This window comes from Odontesthes bonariensis, chromosome 15 (assembly GCF_027942865.1).
Source record: "Odontesthes bonariensis isolate fOdoBon6 chromosome 15, fOdoBon6.hap1, whole genome shotgun sequence".
In the NCBI taxonomy this organism is placed as follows: Eukaryota; Metazoa; Chordata; class Actinopteri; order Atheriniformes; family Atherinopsidae; genus Odontesthes; species Odontesthes bonariensis.
In genome coordinates, this window is record NC_134520.1 from 9,823,053 (window position 1) to 9,840,087 (window position 17,035).

The 17,035-nt window shown below is 38.4% G+C and overlaps 1 protein-coding gene across 2 annotated transcripts; it reads left to right on the top strand.

Annotated features, from left to right (window-relative positions):
- Positions 1–5,311: 5,311 nt before the first annotated feature.
- Positions 5,312–15,797, top strand: rfc4 (replication factor C (activator 1) 4). Of its 2 annotated transcripts, none has more exons than XM_075486239.1 (11): positions 5,312–5,378; positions 6,074–6,194; positions 6,561–6,639; positions 8,261–8,340; positions 8,497–8,616; positions 9,555–9,698; positions 11,102–11,222; positions 11,506–11,631; positions 11,774–11,854; positions 12,019–12,132; positions 15,530–15,797. In XM_075486239.1, the coding sequence occupies exons 2-11, from the start codon at positions 6,082–6,084 to the stop codon at positions 15,620–15,622; spliced, it is 1,071 nt and encodes a 356-aa protein (XP_075342354.1). In that variant the 5' UTR covers positions 5,312–5,378; positions 6,074–6,081; the 3' UTR covers positions 15,623–15,797. The 2 variants fall into 2 exon arrangements, with proteins under 2 accessions (XP_075342354.1, XP_075342353.1); XM_075486238.1 differs by having other exon boundaries at positions 5,319–5,474.
- The last annotated feature ends 1,238 nt before the right edge of the window (positions 15,798–17,035 follow it).

Below are 17,035 nucleotides of genomic sequence, written 5' to 3' on the forward strand. Positions count from 1 at the left end.
GACGAAAGAGCCGACCCCTGGGCTCAATACTAAGAGGTGCTGTGTAAGTCTGTAAATGTGGATTGCAGAGAGAACTACAGTACTTTATCAATGCAGTCTGTTAAAGCCAATTCACTGAACCTTTTCAGTTCATGTCATTGATTATCTTGTGTAAAGCTTACCGCACACTGTAGAATAATATGTTGAAGTTTATTACTGAACATCCAGGAAAACCCTGAAGATAATTTTGCAACTAAACAGTTGTTTTTTGAATATCTAACAGTAATTATTAAATAACTTCTGGAGCTGAACTTAGGCTCTTTCTGATATTAATGTATTATAAATTGAGGTTATTTGGTTGTACAGAAATACCCCCACTGCCCTGCTAAATATAGCTTCAGAGCTGAAAAACACTTGGATTACGTAATTAGTTGGAAGTCGTATAAACCTCGATTGGAAAAGAACAATGTGATGTTACAACCCTCTGCATCTCCACCGAGTTTATTTACAACCCAGTAGTGTAAAGGTATTTCCTGGTAGTGACATAAAACTTCAGTATCATAAATAAAAAGCCCAATTGCACAGTATAGAGTGATGTCAATAATGTTGCTATGTGCGTAAAAAGCAGGAAAGTCCAGTGCAGTGAGGCAGTACAAAATATCAGGATAATAATGTATGTGAGTTGAGAACTCCACCCTTCCTGGTTCTGGTTCTGCCAGAGGTTTCTTCCTGTTCAAATGGAGTCGTTTCTCTCCACAGTCGCCTCAGGCACGCTCAGTACGGGAGATTGGACTGAAGACAAGTTTCGGTGCAATCTGTTGGTTTCCTTAGCTAGGAAACTGTTTTTGAATTGGCTCTATATGAAGGAATTGGATTATTTTGAAATTAATTATGATTACAATGAACTGAACTCCAATTGGTTTGAATTGGACTTTATTATTTAAGTGCCTTGAGATGACATTTGTTGTATTTGGCGCTATATAAATAAAACTGAATTGAATTGAATTGAATTGAACTGATGGCTTGGTGATACAGGTCGTGTGGTCTGCACCTCTTGCCTGATGGTAACCAGGTAAATATAGTGTATGCAGCTGGGGTCCTTGATGAAACTGTGCCTTCGGTAGGCATCGCTTGTGATGTATTTCCTGGATGGAAGGGAGAAAAAGGCCATCCGATGCGGGACTCAAACCGGGCCCAGGACTGTAGCCTCTGTACATGGGGTGTCTGCTTAACCCACTACGCCACTGACCACCCCTAGGTGATGAGTTTTGGTGGACTGATGGTATTAAATGCCAAACTGTAATCAATGAAGATCATTCTAAAATACATGTTTCTTTTTCTCTAAGTAGGTGAGGGCAGTGTGTGTCACCAAGGCGACAGCATCCTTGCTGGCTCTGTTTGACCTGAAAAGAAACGAAAAGAAATCCAGAGGGGAGAAGCAAATGTGGTTTTTGACAAGTCACTCAAACCACTTTATAATAACTGATGTCAGTGCAACTGGGCTGTAGTCATGCAGGCAGGTGGTTGCTGGCTTGGATGATAGCGGATGACTGTCATAGAGAGATTAAAGATGTTGGTGGACAGCTCCACCTACTGGGCAGTGCAGGCAGAACACGGAATTTGTCCCCAGATCTTTGCGGTTGCCTCCTCGCCAACATCAGTGCATGTTGTGAGTTTTTTGTTGCTCCTATCAAATTGAGCATAGAGGCCGTTAAGCTCATCCAGGAGATTTTGATTTTATGCTTTTTTTTATGCTTGACAATTTTAGAGACACCAATGAACCTAACATGCATGTTTTTAGACAGTGGGAGGAAGCCTGAGAACCCGGAGAGAACTCACACATACATGAAGGGAACATGCAAACTCCAGACAGAAAGGCCCCTGGTGGGGATCAAACCTGGAACCCTGTTGCTGTGAGGTGACGGTGCTAACCACCACACCACCAAGCAGCCCATGTTGATATGGTATTGTTCATATTTAAATGAATGTTTTTATTATCATATTTTATTGTTTTACTGTTTAAGAAACTTAAGTAACAGATTTTATTATTTATTAGCAAGTTGTTTTTTTTTACCTTTCATTTATAATAATAACAATATATTCCATTTATAGGTGCCTTTCTTGACACTCAAGGTAACCTTACATCGTCAAAGATAAAAGCAGACACGATATTAATTTTTAAATCAGACAATGCAGTTGTGATCAGAGGGAGTAAGCTAGTTTAGACAGATGGGTTTTGAGTTTGGATTTGAAATGTGGTATTTAGTTCCGTGTTACGGAGATCAGGTGGGAGTGAGTTCCCCATGACAGGTATGGGGGAGGGTGCGGACGGGTGTAGCAATGTGAAGGAGGTCAGAAAGATTTGGAGGCGAGGTTGTGGACAGCTTTGAATGTAAGGAGGAGTATTCTATATTTGATGCGATGTGTGATGGGGATCCAATGGAGCTGTAGTAGAATAGGTGTGATATGATGAATTGAAGGGCTGCGTGTGATAATACAGGTGGCTGAGTTTTGGACCAGTTGTAATTTATGAAGGGTTTTATGTGGAAGACCAAAAAGAAGAGAATTATGATAATCTAAACAGGAGGTGACCAGACTGTGAACAATAACAGCAGTGGAATAAGGAGTGAGAGAAGGACGGAGACGATTGATATTATGAAGATGGAAATAGGCAGATGTTATTGACGTGGGAGGCATAGGAGAGGATGCTGTCGAGGATGACACCCAGACTCTTGACCTGAGGGGAGGGAGAGAGATGGAAGAGTTATCAATGGAAATAGAAAAGTTATGGAGTTTGTTTAATGTAGATGTTGTGCCTATTAAAAGAAGTTATGTTTTATTGCAATTTAATTCAAGGAAGTTCTGCAACAATAGGCAAGGCAATTTTATTTGTAGAGCACAATTCGTACACAAGGTAATTCAAAGTGCTTTACAGCTACATAAAATCACAAGAAGGCAATAAAATCATTAAAAAAAAAAATAATAATAATCATTCATTAATTCATTTAAAAGTGAAGAGTGCAGATAAAATACTTTCAGGTGTCATATGCACAGCTAAACAGAAGTGTTTTCAGCCTGGATTTAAACATTGTCAGAGTTGAGGCCTGTCTCACATCTTCTGGAAGAGCGTTCCAGACTTTAGGAGCATCAAAGTGAAACGCAGCCTCACCTTGTTTAGTCCTGACTCTGGGCACCAGCAGGAGACCCCTCCCTGAGGTTCTCAGAGTCCGAGTTGGTTCATATGGCTTTAACACGTCAGAGATGTACTTTGGCGCTTGGCCATGAAGAGACTTGTACACAAGCAGAGCTGTTTTAAAGTCTATTCTCTGAGCGACAGGAAGCCAGTGCAGAGACCTGAGCACTGGACTAATATGGTGGTATTTCCTGGTTCTAGTCAGGACTCGAGCAGCAGCGTTCTGGATGTACTGCAGCTGTCTTACAGAGAGCCCAGTGAGCAGGCCGTTACAGCAGTCTAACCTGATGGAGACAAACGCATGGATTAGTCTTTCTAAGTCTGGTTTGGACACTATTCCTTTGATACAATACATCAGAGGACTTGATCATACAGGACTTAGAAGGATGTTCAGGTTCCTTACAGGATCAGATGCCATCTGTGTTCACAGGGTTGAGGCTCATGCCCGTGGATGGACTGTCACCACAACCTGGGGCACATATGTGTGGTCCTCTTCTGGAACTGCCATGGACATACACTTCCCACCCAGAACTAAGAAATTAAATGGACAGTATTTTGGCAGCTAAAAGCTCCTGAGTTCAGCATTGCTTGAAGAGAGTTGGCAAAGCCCTGATGTGTTGTTTAGTCTAGTTAATCACAGACACACAGTGAAAACATTGCAATTCAAAAGAAAGTTTGAGGGGATGTGTTTTTATAGTGACCAAACCTTTACGAGTTACAAAAACAATCTTCTGTAAAGAGTCAGTAACCAAAGGAGAAGATTCACTTTGAATGTTCATTTGGAATAGGGCAAAGTCATTTCTTAAAATATTTCATTTTAAATTTTGTTAACTATGTATGTTTTAAAAGTATCTTTCTGATTTGAAAGCTCTGTGCTTCCGTATTTTTCTCTAATATGATCAGTAGGAATATTAACAACATTCATCTGCTATTGACTGACTAATCCCTCAGCAACTTTAGCCCCTGATGTCATATCTTAGAGTAAGTGCACTGAGTTTGCATCTTTAGTTAAAAACATCAAAGTTTCCATTGAATCATATACATCAACAAGTCAACCCCAAACAATATTGCAGCTACAAAGCAACAATTCAATCAAATTTTCAACATTTACAACTATCTATGCTAAAACCAAAGTAGTCAAATATCTAAATCCATCAACATGCTACATGGACACTCTACCAACCCACTTCTTTAAAACTCCAAAATAATAGTCCAAAATATATACAATATAAAAATATAAACGATTAAAAACTAAAATTAAATTAGATTAAATTAAATTAATTCATTTTTTTTCAAATTCTTTGAAAATATCTGCATCATCACACATACACATCAGCAGCAACAACTTTGCAATTAAAAAAAGGTGTTCATGATATCATCCACTGAAAGTGTCTTTAAATATGTCTCTTCTTCTATTTGGCGCTATATAAATAAAACTGAATTGAATTGAATTGAATTGAACCATTGTGATATTTCTATGGATACCAGGACATTTCCACATAAATGGAAATTAAATGGCAGACAAGTATGCAAAGGAAGCCACAGGAATTGATCATATTGACACCTTAAATTAAGTAGAGATAAAAACAATAAAATGAAAGAAGGATGGCAGGAGCAGTGGGAAGAGGGCAAAATGGGGAGATGCTTCCATGAGCTTCACAAGGAAATAGGGAAGTATGAGGAGAATAATGAGGACTTGAAGAGAGGACAATAAAATCAAGGATAAGATCATGTCACACAGGTTTGAATAGTTGTTTATTTAAAATTGGAAAACACAACTCAAGAAAATATCAATTTGTGGACAAAAGAAAGTGATAAACATATTGTCCCAAATGGAAGAAGGAAAGAAGAGAGCTAAAAATGAATCTTGGGCAAAAAAAATGTTCTTTGAATTTAAAATACATTTTACAGAGAAATTCTGAAGAGGTGTTATATATTCTTGTTTCAGTATCTTAGGAGAACAGGTTTAATGGAGAGGATTTGACTTTTTTTTAATTTTATTTTTTACAGTTTACTCAGATAGCCTGACTCACACTCCAGACCAGCTGGTGGCGGTACTGCACCAACGTGGTTTGCTAACCGCCACAAAAACAAAGGAGCGCAGCCGCTGATTGGACGCCACAAAGTGTCATTGACGGAAGTTCTGTTCATCGCCAGGGCGGGAGTGCCGTGTTATTCTTTGTCGGAAGGCGCGGTGAACTTGGAGGTCTGGTAGCATTAACGTTTGGCGTTTAGTTACTCCGACTGCTCAATACTACTACTAATAATAATACGTTTTTAACTGCAGCGGTCGTGAGATAGGGTAAGTTTGATTAAAGCAGCTGGGAAGCAACAGTTAACCACAAGCTAGTCATATTAGTTGGTACATGTAGTTAACTAGGCCAGCAGTGGTTAAGTCAGAGTTGGGTTTGAATTTATTTATTCATATATATAGACATATATGTACGTACTTATTTTTTTTCACATATGCTAACTTGAGAGCTTGGAGGGTGACGCGCATGAGTGTTTGTGTGTGTTCCAGTGAGTGAGTGAGAGAGATGGAGAAAAGAAGCGCTGTATAGCCTGTAATGCTGTATATTTTACCTGTAGTCCTACTGTGAGTTTAAGTGTTTGTGTAAATGCGGCTTGTAATGTGAAAGCACTTTGTAGATATTATCTATTTACTCATGTTATTGTTAGGTCTATTGTTACTCACACAAGGTGAGACTTTGTTGTACTCCTATTGTGTAATAGCTAAGATGAATGGGTTTATTATTGTCACATTTTCTTTTTTGGAGGCCCTGAAATGCATCATAGTATTTACTGTATTTTTTGTCCACATTAAATTTCATTGTGTTACTTTTTTGATAGTGATATTTCAGTATTTACAAGATAGTTTGTCTCTCCTTTGACCAACTTTAGGAGGAATCATGCAGGCCTTTTTGAAAGGAGCGACTGTTCAAAGCAGACCTCTGAAAGGCAAGACGAAAGCAGGCGTGAGCACAGAGAAGAAGGCCAGGGCTGTTCCCTGGGTGGAAAAATAGTAAGTGTGAATCACAGAGATGTGCCTTTCAAAAAACATGACCATGAAGTTAACAAAAACCCGTTAAAAAATTTCAGTTTTTTTCCCACCCGCTGATCCTAGTATTTAATATTTTTGGCTTTCGTAATGCTGCTTAATTTGATTGAGTGACTTTTCATATTGATAGGTGGGAAATTCTTTATGATAACATTTAAAAGGACACATTCCTGGAATGTCAACAATAGTGACACTGATGGCATCCTATCTGTTGATAATGGGCCATATCCTTACAAAGTAGAATCAAATGGTCCTATTAATTAACTGATTAATAAATATTAACATACTTGGATTTTTTTCTTCTACTTTAATTTTTTTTCTAAACTACAGCAGACCAAAATGTGTTGATGAGGTAGCCTTCCAGGAGGAAGTTGTAGCTGTCCTGAAGAAGACGTTGGAAGGAGCAGATGTAAGTACAGTAACTTTTGCTAATGGATTTATCGCCATCCCTGTGTCCCAATTGTGAATTTTAAACATCATGCACTTAAAAACAAAAACATAAATGTTATTCATGGGCCTGTAAAGACCTTCCAATAGTTATCTGGTTACAGTATGTAAATGCCAGAGTAGTTGGACCGTTCGCTCTAACGTAGAAATGTCGTTGGATTTTCCTGCAGTTGAACATGATGCTGTCATGTCTGAGCACCCGGGTGTTTTTCAGTAAGGACGTATGACACAAATCTGACTAAGTGATCATTTCTGCACGTCACTTTCAACGTTTCAAGTCTAAACTGCAGCAATCACAATAACAGTCACGCACTGTCCATCCCTGTGACTGTGGGTCGTCCTAGCTCCTTACGCACTTATTTGTTTCCTAAATTGGCTTCCCATTTGTCTAGGTACCTAACTTACTGCACTTACTCTAGCACTAGTTATGCTCTTAGCTGTTTGGTTTTGGAAGGAAATGCACTTATGATTTCTTGTGACCTGAAGTTCTTTTGCCTACCGATGTGGAACACACTTATTTTACGTCGCTTTGGATGAAAGTGTCTGCAAAATGACCGTAATGTAATGTAATTTACAATATAGTATGCTTTATATATAATTTGCTATATCTGAATATAAAGCAAACTCAAAGATCATGTTATTATTACATGATTAAATAACCAGCTTTTACTCCTACGTGGTTTACTTTGCAGTTATTTGGTGCAAGAAGTGTTGCAAGTAAAATATAACTTTTCTCCAACTGATGATGACTACTCGCATTACTGTGAGTGTGTGGGCGATAAAAAGATGGCAAATGTGACATTTTCAGTCAAACAATCTAAAGAGCCAGCGGACTGAGGAAGGAAACTGAAACTTTGGAGAGAATGAGTGTAGCTGAGGAGAGCCACGAACAAAGTAGTTGGGAAAAAAAGGTCCCATTACATCGGTGAGATGAAAGTGGTTTGGATTGGTTGGTGAATGCGAAAACAGGAAATACAACTAATTTGTTTAATCACCTGAAAAGGTGTCACCCCAGCAACGACACAGAGGGCAATAAAGTGCGAGCCGCTGTGACTCGGTGCTGCAGTTCCAAAACAGAAAAGTTTCATTTCATCATTTGCAGCTGCTGCCCCATATAGAAAGGATTCCAAATGAAGCAAAGAGATTCTAACAGCAACATGATTTAAACGTCCAAAACTCTTGCGATCAAGGCTTTTATTTGAAATGTGTGATTCCTGTTACAGATTTTGGTTTAACATTAATAGTTTTTATTTAGTTACAAAGGGAGACTTCACAGTGCCACCGTGTCAGAAGTGTTGATAATAAGTAGAGAAAAGCATTGATTGGGGTAATAAGGACAAAAGGGATATTTATCAGCACAACCTGTCTTTAATGACAGAGTAAATATGCCTGCAGGCAGCTCAGAATTACATAAATGACACCAACTCTGACTTTGTCATATTTCTATTGCAAAGCAGAGCCGTTTGAAAGGACCATGGAGACAACTTATGGCCATTATCAACTTAAGCTCATTCTTTAATGTTCACATTGTTTTCATATGAGCAGTAGGCCACAGTGGTACTAAAGTTCTGCTGTAATTGCAGCTTCCCAACTTGCTCTTTTATGGCCCTCCTGGAACAGGAAAGACATCCACCATCTTAGCCGCTGCCAGAGAACTTTATGGGTGAGTGACCTGTTTATTGCCGTGTTCCAGCTCTGTGCAGTACCAGAAACTTCTTTAAGTTGTTATTTTTGGATGTTAATAATTTGGCTTTTCTGTAAATGGAATTTCATCATGTGCTTTCATCATCCTGTTTTTCCTCAACTGTGTCTCCCTCAGCCCAGATCTATACAGAAAGAGGGTTCTGGAGCTGAATGCCTCGGATGAACGAGGTATCCAGGTCGTCAGAGAGAAAATCAAGCACTTTGCTCAGCTCACTGTGTCTGGGAGTCGTCCGGAGTGAGTCAGCACTCACTGCAGAACTGACTTTTCTTGATTTCAGTCAACCTTCATACACTCCAATGGAAAAATCAGATGTACCTATTCGTCAGTGATGTTCGTTGTTTACTTATCAAATAATCTGATCTGTGTCAGCTTTACATGCAGATATGCTCTAAGCAGCATAGAATATGCCAAACTGATGAATCAAGGAATTTGGGACATATTGTAAAATTTACTGAAAACTACTAAGTTGCCACAGAGCTCTGCTGGTGCCAGCTCGCCTGCTTTCAGCAGGAGAATCTTTTTGGCGTCCTGATCACTTTTTCTAGACTCTAGTCTGGCTCATTAAAAACGAAAACGCATAATTTGACCTTACTTTCAGATATTTGGGGTTCACTTCTTTTTTGGGTTTTCAGCAGATTAACGCGTATTGGTACGCTTTTATATCACTTAGATATACCATACATACAGGAAATGTAACAGTGAAAAGTAGTTGTTTGTTTCTTTAAGTCTTTTTCTTAAAAAGAAAATTGATCAGCAACATTAAATTACCAGATTGATTGGTTGTATTGACAAAAGTAATAAAGCAAATCTGCATCAAGAAAATCAGTTGATCTCTACATGAAATTAATAATGCGTAAATGACATGAACTGGCACTTCATCATGATGAGGGTTAAACTCAAGATTATGATGCAGAAAGATTATGGGCTGATAAGGCATCATGATCAATAAGAATCTAAACATTAGAAAAGTTTTAACGGCAACCCACTGCAAAGTCTACAGTTGGATTATAACTACAGTCTGTTACACCACTTCTGTGTCAAAGAAATGTGGGAAAATGATTTCTTCATGAGCCAACACTTCAAATGAATCAAGTGAAGTTATAAATAAATTGGTCAGTGAGATGGAATCTAATGCCAGAAGTTTTAGTAGCTGTGTTTTGTTGTATTTACAGTGGGAAGCCATGTCCTCCTTTTAAGATTATCATCCTGGATGAAGCAGACGCTATGACCTCAGCAGCTCAGGCTGCTCTCAGACGATCCATGGAGAAAGAGTCTCGCACCACCCGCTTCTGTCTCATTTGTAACTATATAAGCAGGTCAGATCCCAGAGACTTCAGACACAAAAGGTGCTTTCTGGCCCCGTTCAGATCTTGTGCTGACATGTGTCCTTGGTGATCCATTTGCCAGTGGACACACTGAGTATGTGTGTTCACTGCACCCCTACGTTGATCCTCAATGGCTACTTGTGATTGGATCTCCGTTATTTAGTGGAGGTCTCACTACATCCCCTCTTGGTCACCTCAGTAAAACTGTCTGTGGAAGTTATCAAGAATGGTATTGCATTCTATCAGTGGTAAAGAAAATATTAGGGCTGGGCAACGGTTACAATGTTTAATCTAATTAATCACATGATTTCCCTGATTAATCACGATTAATCGCATTTGTACGCAAAATCCAAAAATTCAAAAGTAGTGCATAGCTTTTAGCATTTAGTTTTATTTTAAATGTGCTGCCATATGAATGAAAGTGCCATAACATTTGTTGTGCAAACACACTTTTAACATCAGCATTTTTATGTAGAAGCCTCGCTCCACTGTCTGTTTCCTTGAATGACTTGCTGCTATCAGTTGTGTGTTTTGCCTTTAAGTGATATTTTAGACTGGAACTACTACAGTGAGAAGACAATTCAACTTGGCAGTATTTACAGATGACTTTGGTTCTGTCGACTCCTCCGTCTGGAAGAACTTTAAAATGAAAATGGCCGAGTAAAAGTTCCGTACCCTTCTCCATGTTTGGTGGATCCGCCGATTACTTTCTTTTCCGGTTCGGCAGCAGACTTTTACAAAATAAAAGCCTGTGAGCAACAGACTTTTACAAAATAAAAGCCTGGCTAGCAACAGACTTTTACAATAATAAAACCTGCACTAATGCGCGATAAAATATTTGTCGGCGTTAAATGATTAATGACTTAATGCGATAATAAGAAGTTAACTCGCCCAGCCCTAGAAAAAAAAAAAAAATATATATATATATATATATATATATATATATATATATTAGTCGAGACGAGGAGTCAAAATAAATCTTCTGTAAACGGTAAAGTTCAAGCAGTGGGCATTTATTTAGCCAGTCATTGAAATATAGCCAAACATTACAGTGAGACACCTCCAGAATTGTCTGGGTTTTTTGTCTCAGACGTCGACATGGATTGAAAGGAATAGGGAATTATATTATATAAGGAACAGGATAATTTATTGAACCTGAATCTTGTGTGTTTACTGGGACCTTATCGCCATGGGTATAAAGTGATTTTTGGAAGGTTAAGACTTGGGGTTAGGGTCAGGGTAAGAAGTGGGTTATGTTGAGGTTTAGTGGAATGGTTAGAATAAGGCATTCAGTTGTGACGATTAAAGTTAGGGTATTGGGCTTTGGAATTGCATTATGTCAATAAAGAATCTCCACTGGATAATAAACCAGTATATCTGTGTGTGTCCTTTAGGGTTATTGAGCCTCTTGCCTCCAGATGTTCCAAGTTTCGTTTCAAACCTTTGGCGAATCAGATCCAAGAAGAGCGTCTCCTGCAAATCTGTGCGAAGGAGAACCTCAACTACACAAAAGAGGTAGAAGAGAAATGAATGTTGATATAATTGAGACCCATAATAATGTTTTAAGTATTACATCACAGCTTTTGTTAAGAACAAAGATGGAAGGGAACACAAATATATAACTATAGATATATGTATACATATATTTATATACATATATATACATATGTGTGTGTGTGGTTTATGTATATGTACATATATGCTGAATCAACAGCATGCACATAACTGCAACTGGATGAATGTTTATAAGCTTCAGCTCTTTAGGCTTTAACAAAGACCATTCTTTTAATTCATGTAGAGTTTAGCAATACTGGTGCAAGTGTCTGAAGGAGACCTGCGGAAAGCCATTACATTTCTCCAGAGTGCTGCACGCCTCAACTTTGACAAAGAAATCACTGGTCAAACTATTATCGAAATAGCAGGGGTGAGTCACAGATTATCACAAAAGACAGTTCATGCATTTATGATGGATTTTTTCTTCTTTTATTTTGATGTCGCGTTTGGCACACTTGAGCTCATACCCTGTTTTATTTCATTCACATCACTCTTTATCTACTGTCTTATAGGTAGTCCCTTCCAAGATGATTGACAACTTGTTCCATATCTTTTCAAAAGGAACATTTGAGAAACTAGAGATGGCAGTGAGGGTAGGTGTTGAGACATGCTTTTGCTTTTTCCTGTCTTTTCATGTGTGTGTCTGTAAAATTTACGGCACCATGGTCACTTAGACATGGACTGTCGTTCTAAATAATATCTACGAACAAAGTTAAAATTCTGTTACTCTGTTACATTTTTCCTTTTTTCCCGTCAGAATCTCATAGAGGAAGGCTATGCAGCCACGCAGATCCTGAGTCAACTCCATGATTCCATCATAGAGCAAGACTTCACTGACAAGCAAAAATCAGTCATCACAGAGAAAATGGCAGTATGTATTTTGTTTGAAATATTATCTTAATTGACATACTTCATGAATCAAAAGTATTTAGTTAGCATTTGGCTTTAGTATTAAAAAAATAATAATAATAATCCCAATGCTCACATGCAGACGGATCCATATTTGTGGGGAGTTGAAGAGACGGTTGCAATCTTAAACTCCAGACAAGTTAGGATTGCTGTAAAATTGAAATAAGAACTGAATGTGATCATTTGCAAGTCGCATAAATAAATCTAGGGTCATGGGTAAACTTAGGCTAAGGTCTCTACTCTCCCCCCTGCGGTGTGCACGGAATGGGAATCCAGGGCTGACAGTCACCAGGCAGCTTGCCAAAGCTGGCCAAAAAGCACTCACAAAAACAACTTAAAACTTTCAGTGCTGCTTCATTGGATCAGAAAAGGTTATGAGCAATCCTTGTGAGTTGTCTGTTTGAGCTAAGCAGCGCTTAGTAAAGAGTTAAGCAATCAGCACAAAAATGAATGAACTTTGGTAGTATAGAACACTACTGATGACAAAAATTAAGACTGCACTCTGAAACAAAACAAAAGTTGTTGGCAATGTAGGACGTGCCTAAAGAAAGAGCAAAAACACCCGTGTGAGAGGTAAATGAAAAAAATAGAAAAGTGATTTTCTTTTTAAAAAAGAAGAGCAAAGGAAAACAAGACATGAGCAAGAGAGAGAGCATCACCTGAAAGCATGGAGCTTGTAGTTATATATCCCTGACTGGAACTCAAAAGTCCGGCTTATCTTCCAGCAATCGGGATTTTTTTAATTGTAGCTGATAGTAGGACACAGAGAGGTGCAAATCTGCGCTCCCTGTGTGGAGATTGCTCTGTCCGCACAGCATGTCATGCGAGGCTAATACGTGGTGGCTAAGGGGCAAGCGCTAACCCTTCCACGTAAAACAACAACTTGCACACTGCAGAAACGTCACACCACTTTATAAACCATCCGACAATAAAGTCACAAGCCTTACCATCAAAACCACATGCATGGTTCTCACATTACTGGCATGGGGACGTTACAAAACAACTTTATAAACAGCATGTAACTCACCGGTTAGTTGTACGCTCGCGCATGTGAAAGCCCATAAGAGTCGATGGACGATAATCCCATTTACAAAACAATTATCTTCTCTAGAAAAACTGCGTTCAAGTATTTAAAACATTACAACAATATTACTGGGCATGTATTGTTGTAATGTTTTAAATACTTGAACGCAGTTTTTCTAGAGAAGATAATTGTTTTGTACATGGGATTATCGTCCATCGACTCTTATGGGCTTTCACATGCGCGAGCGTACAACTAACCGGTGAGTTACATGCTGTTTATAAAGCTGTTTTGTAACGTCCCCATGCCAGTAATGTGAGAACCATGCATATGGTTTTGATGGTAAGGCTTGTGACTTTATTGTCGGATGGGTTATAAAGTGGTGTGACGTTTCTGCAGTGTGCAAGTTGTTGTTTTACGTGGAAGGGTTAGCGCTTGCCACTAGCCACCACGTATTAGCCTCGCATGACAGGCTGAGCGAACAGCGCGCTCTCCACACAGGGAGCGCAGATTTGCACCTCTCTGTGTCCTACTATCAGTATTTGACAACCTCTAGCAATGGAAACACGCTTCAAATGCCCCGGAGTTCCCCTTTAACAAAGAAAAGAAAAAAAGAAATTTCCGTTTTATTTTCCGTTTTCATCATCTTGACATATATTTAGAGTTACAGATTTGTGTTGTATCTCTGTGAAATCTATCGTATTAACTGCAGCATTTCCAGTAAGAAGTAAGGAACAGCACACGGTAAATATCAAGCTGCAATGTTTGTATAAGGCACAGCTTCCTATTTTAAAAGGGATACAGAAAGACAACACACAAACAAAAAAAGAATTCAATAATCCGCCACTTTGAGTGTTGTAACCTTGTGCTTACAGGACAATGATTTCTGGAAGTTCCACAAACATGATTATCCATCTACACTTTATTATGCACATGCTGTCACCATGAGATGACAATGTTGATCCATGAAAAATGTATCAAAATTATACTCTATCCCTCAAGATTAACAATAGCTGACTGGTACACTCGTCCAAAGTATATTTACACGAGTTTTAAAAACAGGCGTAAAAGTGATGGGCAGCCAAAAGCTGGTTCACTCACGAGGCTACGGAAAACGTGTCACCCGCTCCCCCAGCATTTCACTGTAAATCAGTCAGGTCATGGGTCAGAAAGAAATGCTTTCTTTCCCAGGGCCACCTATTCAGTGTCCAAAATGTGAAGTTTGGTTCATCACATATGTTTTGTCCTTGCTCACTACATATGGGTGCTTATGGAAACTGGCAACTTGCACATCTGGAAAGGAACAATCAGTGCTGATGGGTAAAAACAGTTTAAAGCAAAATGTGCTCTCATCCAAAAAATATCTTTCAGGGAAGGCCTTGTGTATTTTAGCAAGACAAAGCTGAACAGTGTACTGCATCTATTACAGCAGTGTGGTTTTGTAGCAGAAGAGCAGAGAAGACAAAGAAGACCTCAGACTGTTTAGCAGATAGAATCCTATATCAGATAAGAATAGGGAAACCTTTCTTTCCCAAAGGGTCCAGCAAATTGTCTCTGTTGTTCCCAGATGTTTATAGACTGTTGTTAAAGGAAGAAGCAGGGCCACACATTGGTTAACATGACCTCATCCGAACCCTTTTTTACATGGGATTCTATCATTAAATTCACCATGTGTCATTGTAAAGAATTGTAAATTTTCTTACTTTAAACTTCACTTTAACAAAAGACCATAGAAAATATTTAATGAGATATTGGTTTGAGATTTGCAAGAGATTTTTTTTTTTACATGTTTCATAGCATCCTGATCTTTTTGGAAGTACACAGAAATGTACACTTAATTAATCCTTCAAAAGAAACGCTTTGGTCAGCGTAACCATGAAATTGAATAATGTAAAAAATAAAATGGATCTGTATCACAAGCTAAAGAGTAAATTAAGATAGCTGTGCATTTAGAAAAAAGAAACGGTTAAAAACAGACCATACAGTGCAAAAGAGAAATATATGTATAAGGGGTTGTGCAATAGATGACAAGGATTTCCATATTTGGCAGTATATGAAAATGTGAAGTGCAGTGGTGTTTTCATCTGTTACAAAGAAGTGATGCTCCAGTCCGAGTATAAAATACCTGATGATATGAGGTGATATCATCTCATGTTTGCACAGCTGAACGTCAAGCCTTAGATTGAAAATGTGGATATTTAAGTTGAACCAAATGTACAGTTCTGTCAGTGCGTTCAGTGTTATTTTAGCCACAATGAACTTAATTTCACGTGGAAGATAAAACCCTATGATCAAATGTTCACATATGGCCTTGATGTGCCTTTTCCCTCTGTTTCAGGTTGTCGGTAAGTGCCTGTCAGATGGGGCAGATGAGTACCTACAGATATTGAGTCTATGTTCAGTCATCATGCAACAGGCCTCCCAAAGTTAAAGCTTCTCCTTCCTAAGAGGGCCGTCGTTTCCTTCCTGCAGGACCAACAGCCTTTACGAAAGTCTTCAATGTATACCAGATGGTGATGTTTACTGAGGATGATTACACATGGAACTTCTAACTTACATGCAATGCTTTCACACTTTGGAAATGAATAAATTGCTTTTTGTTTCTTTTCAGTGGTTTCCTTTCTGAAATTGTTCATTGTTAGGATAAAAGGTAAATATCAAATTAAGCAATTTAAATCCAATCTATACAGCCTGTATGTGGGCTATTAAATGCTTGCTAGTGGAACAGACTCACATTTCTTTAATGCTTTGCATTATTGATGGAAACGACAAGATAGCAGACTAGTATAACATACTTTTTGATAAACAACTTAATTTTTATTCTTTTTTTCAATTCTTATAAGGCCATTTCAGTTTTATGTCTGAGGGATGACATTCAGGAAGATTGTCTAATCAAATTTATTTGTACAGCACATTACATGAACAAAACTATTCAAAGTGCTTTACATAAAATAAAAGCATTAAAAATACATAAAAGAGTATAAAGAGAAACAATTAAAATGAATTTAAAAACAAGCAACAGTCCAGATAAATTAAAAGATAACGTGCAGATTTCATGCATAGACACATGAGAAAAGAAATGTTTTTAACCTGGATTTAAAAATGTCTACATTTGGTGAAAGTTTAATCTCCACTGGCAGTTTGTTCCACTTGTTGGCAGCATAACAGCTAAATGCTGCTTCTCCATGTTTAGTCTGGACTCTGGACTGGACCAGCTGACCTGAGTCCTTGGATCTAAGAGCTCTGCTGGGTTTATATTCTCTGAACATATCACAGATGTATTTTGGGCCTAAACCGTCCTGGGATTTGTAAACCATCAGCAGGCTTTTAAAATCTATTCTGGAAGCCAGAGTAAAGATTTTAAAACTGGTGTGATGTGTTCAGATCTCTTAGTCCGGGTTAAAACTCTGTCTAATGACAAAAGGTTGCCATGTTTATAGCAACAAGTAACCAGATGGGTTTTGTGAGATTGAGTATTCCTAGTAGATCATGTCTAATCCATCGCAGAATATGTCAATTAAAACTCAATTTTATTTATATAGCGCCAAATTACAACAAATATCCTTTCAAGGCAATTCAAAGACTCAATCTAATTCAAGCATATTAGAATAAGATTTATTATCATACAATTATAATCCAATCAGATCCATCCGTTTTATATAACAGTTTGATCCAATTTAGGTTCACGGGAGGGCTGGAGCCTACCCCAGCTGACATTGGGGGATCACAGTCCATCACAGGTCCACACAGAGACAAACAACCATCCACACTCACTCTTTGGGACAATTTAGTCACCAATTAAACTAACATGCATGTTTTTGGACGGTGGGGGTAAGCGGCAAGT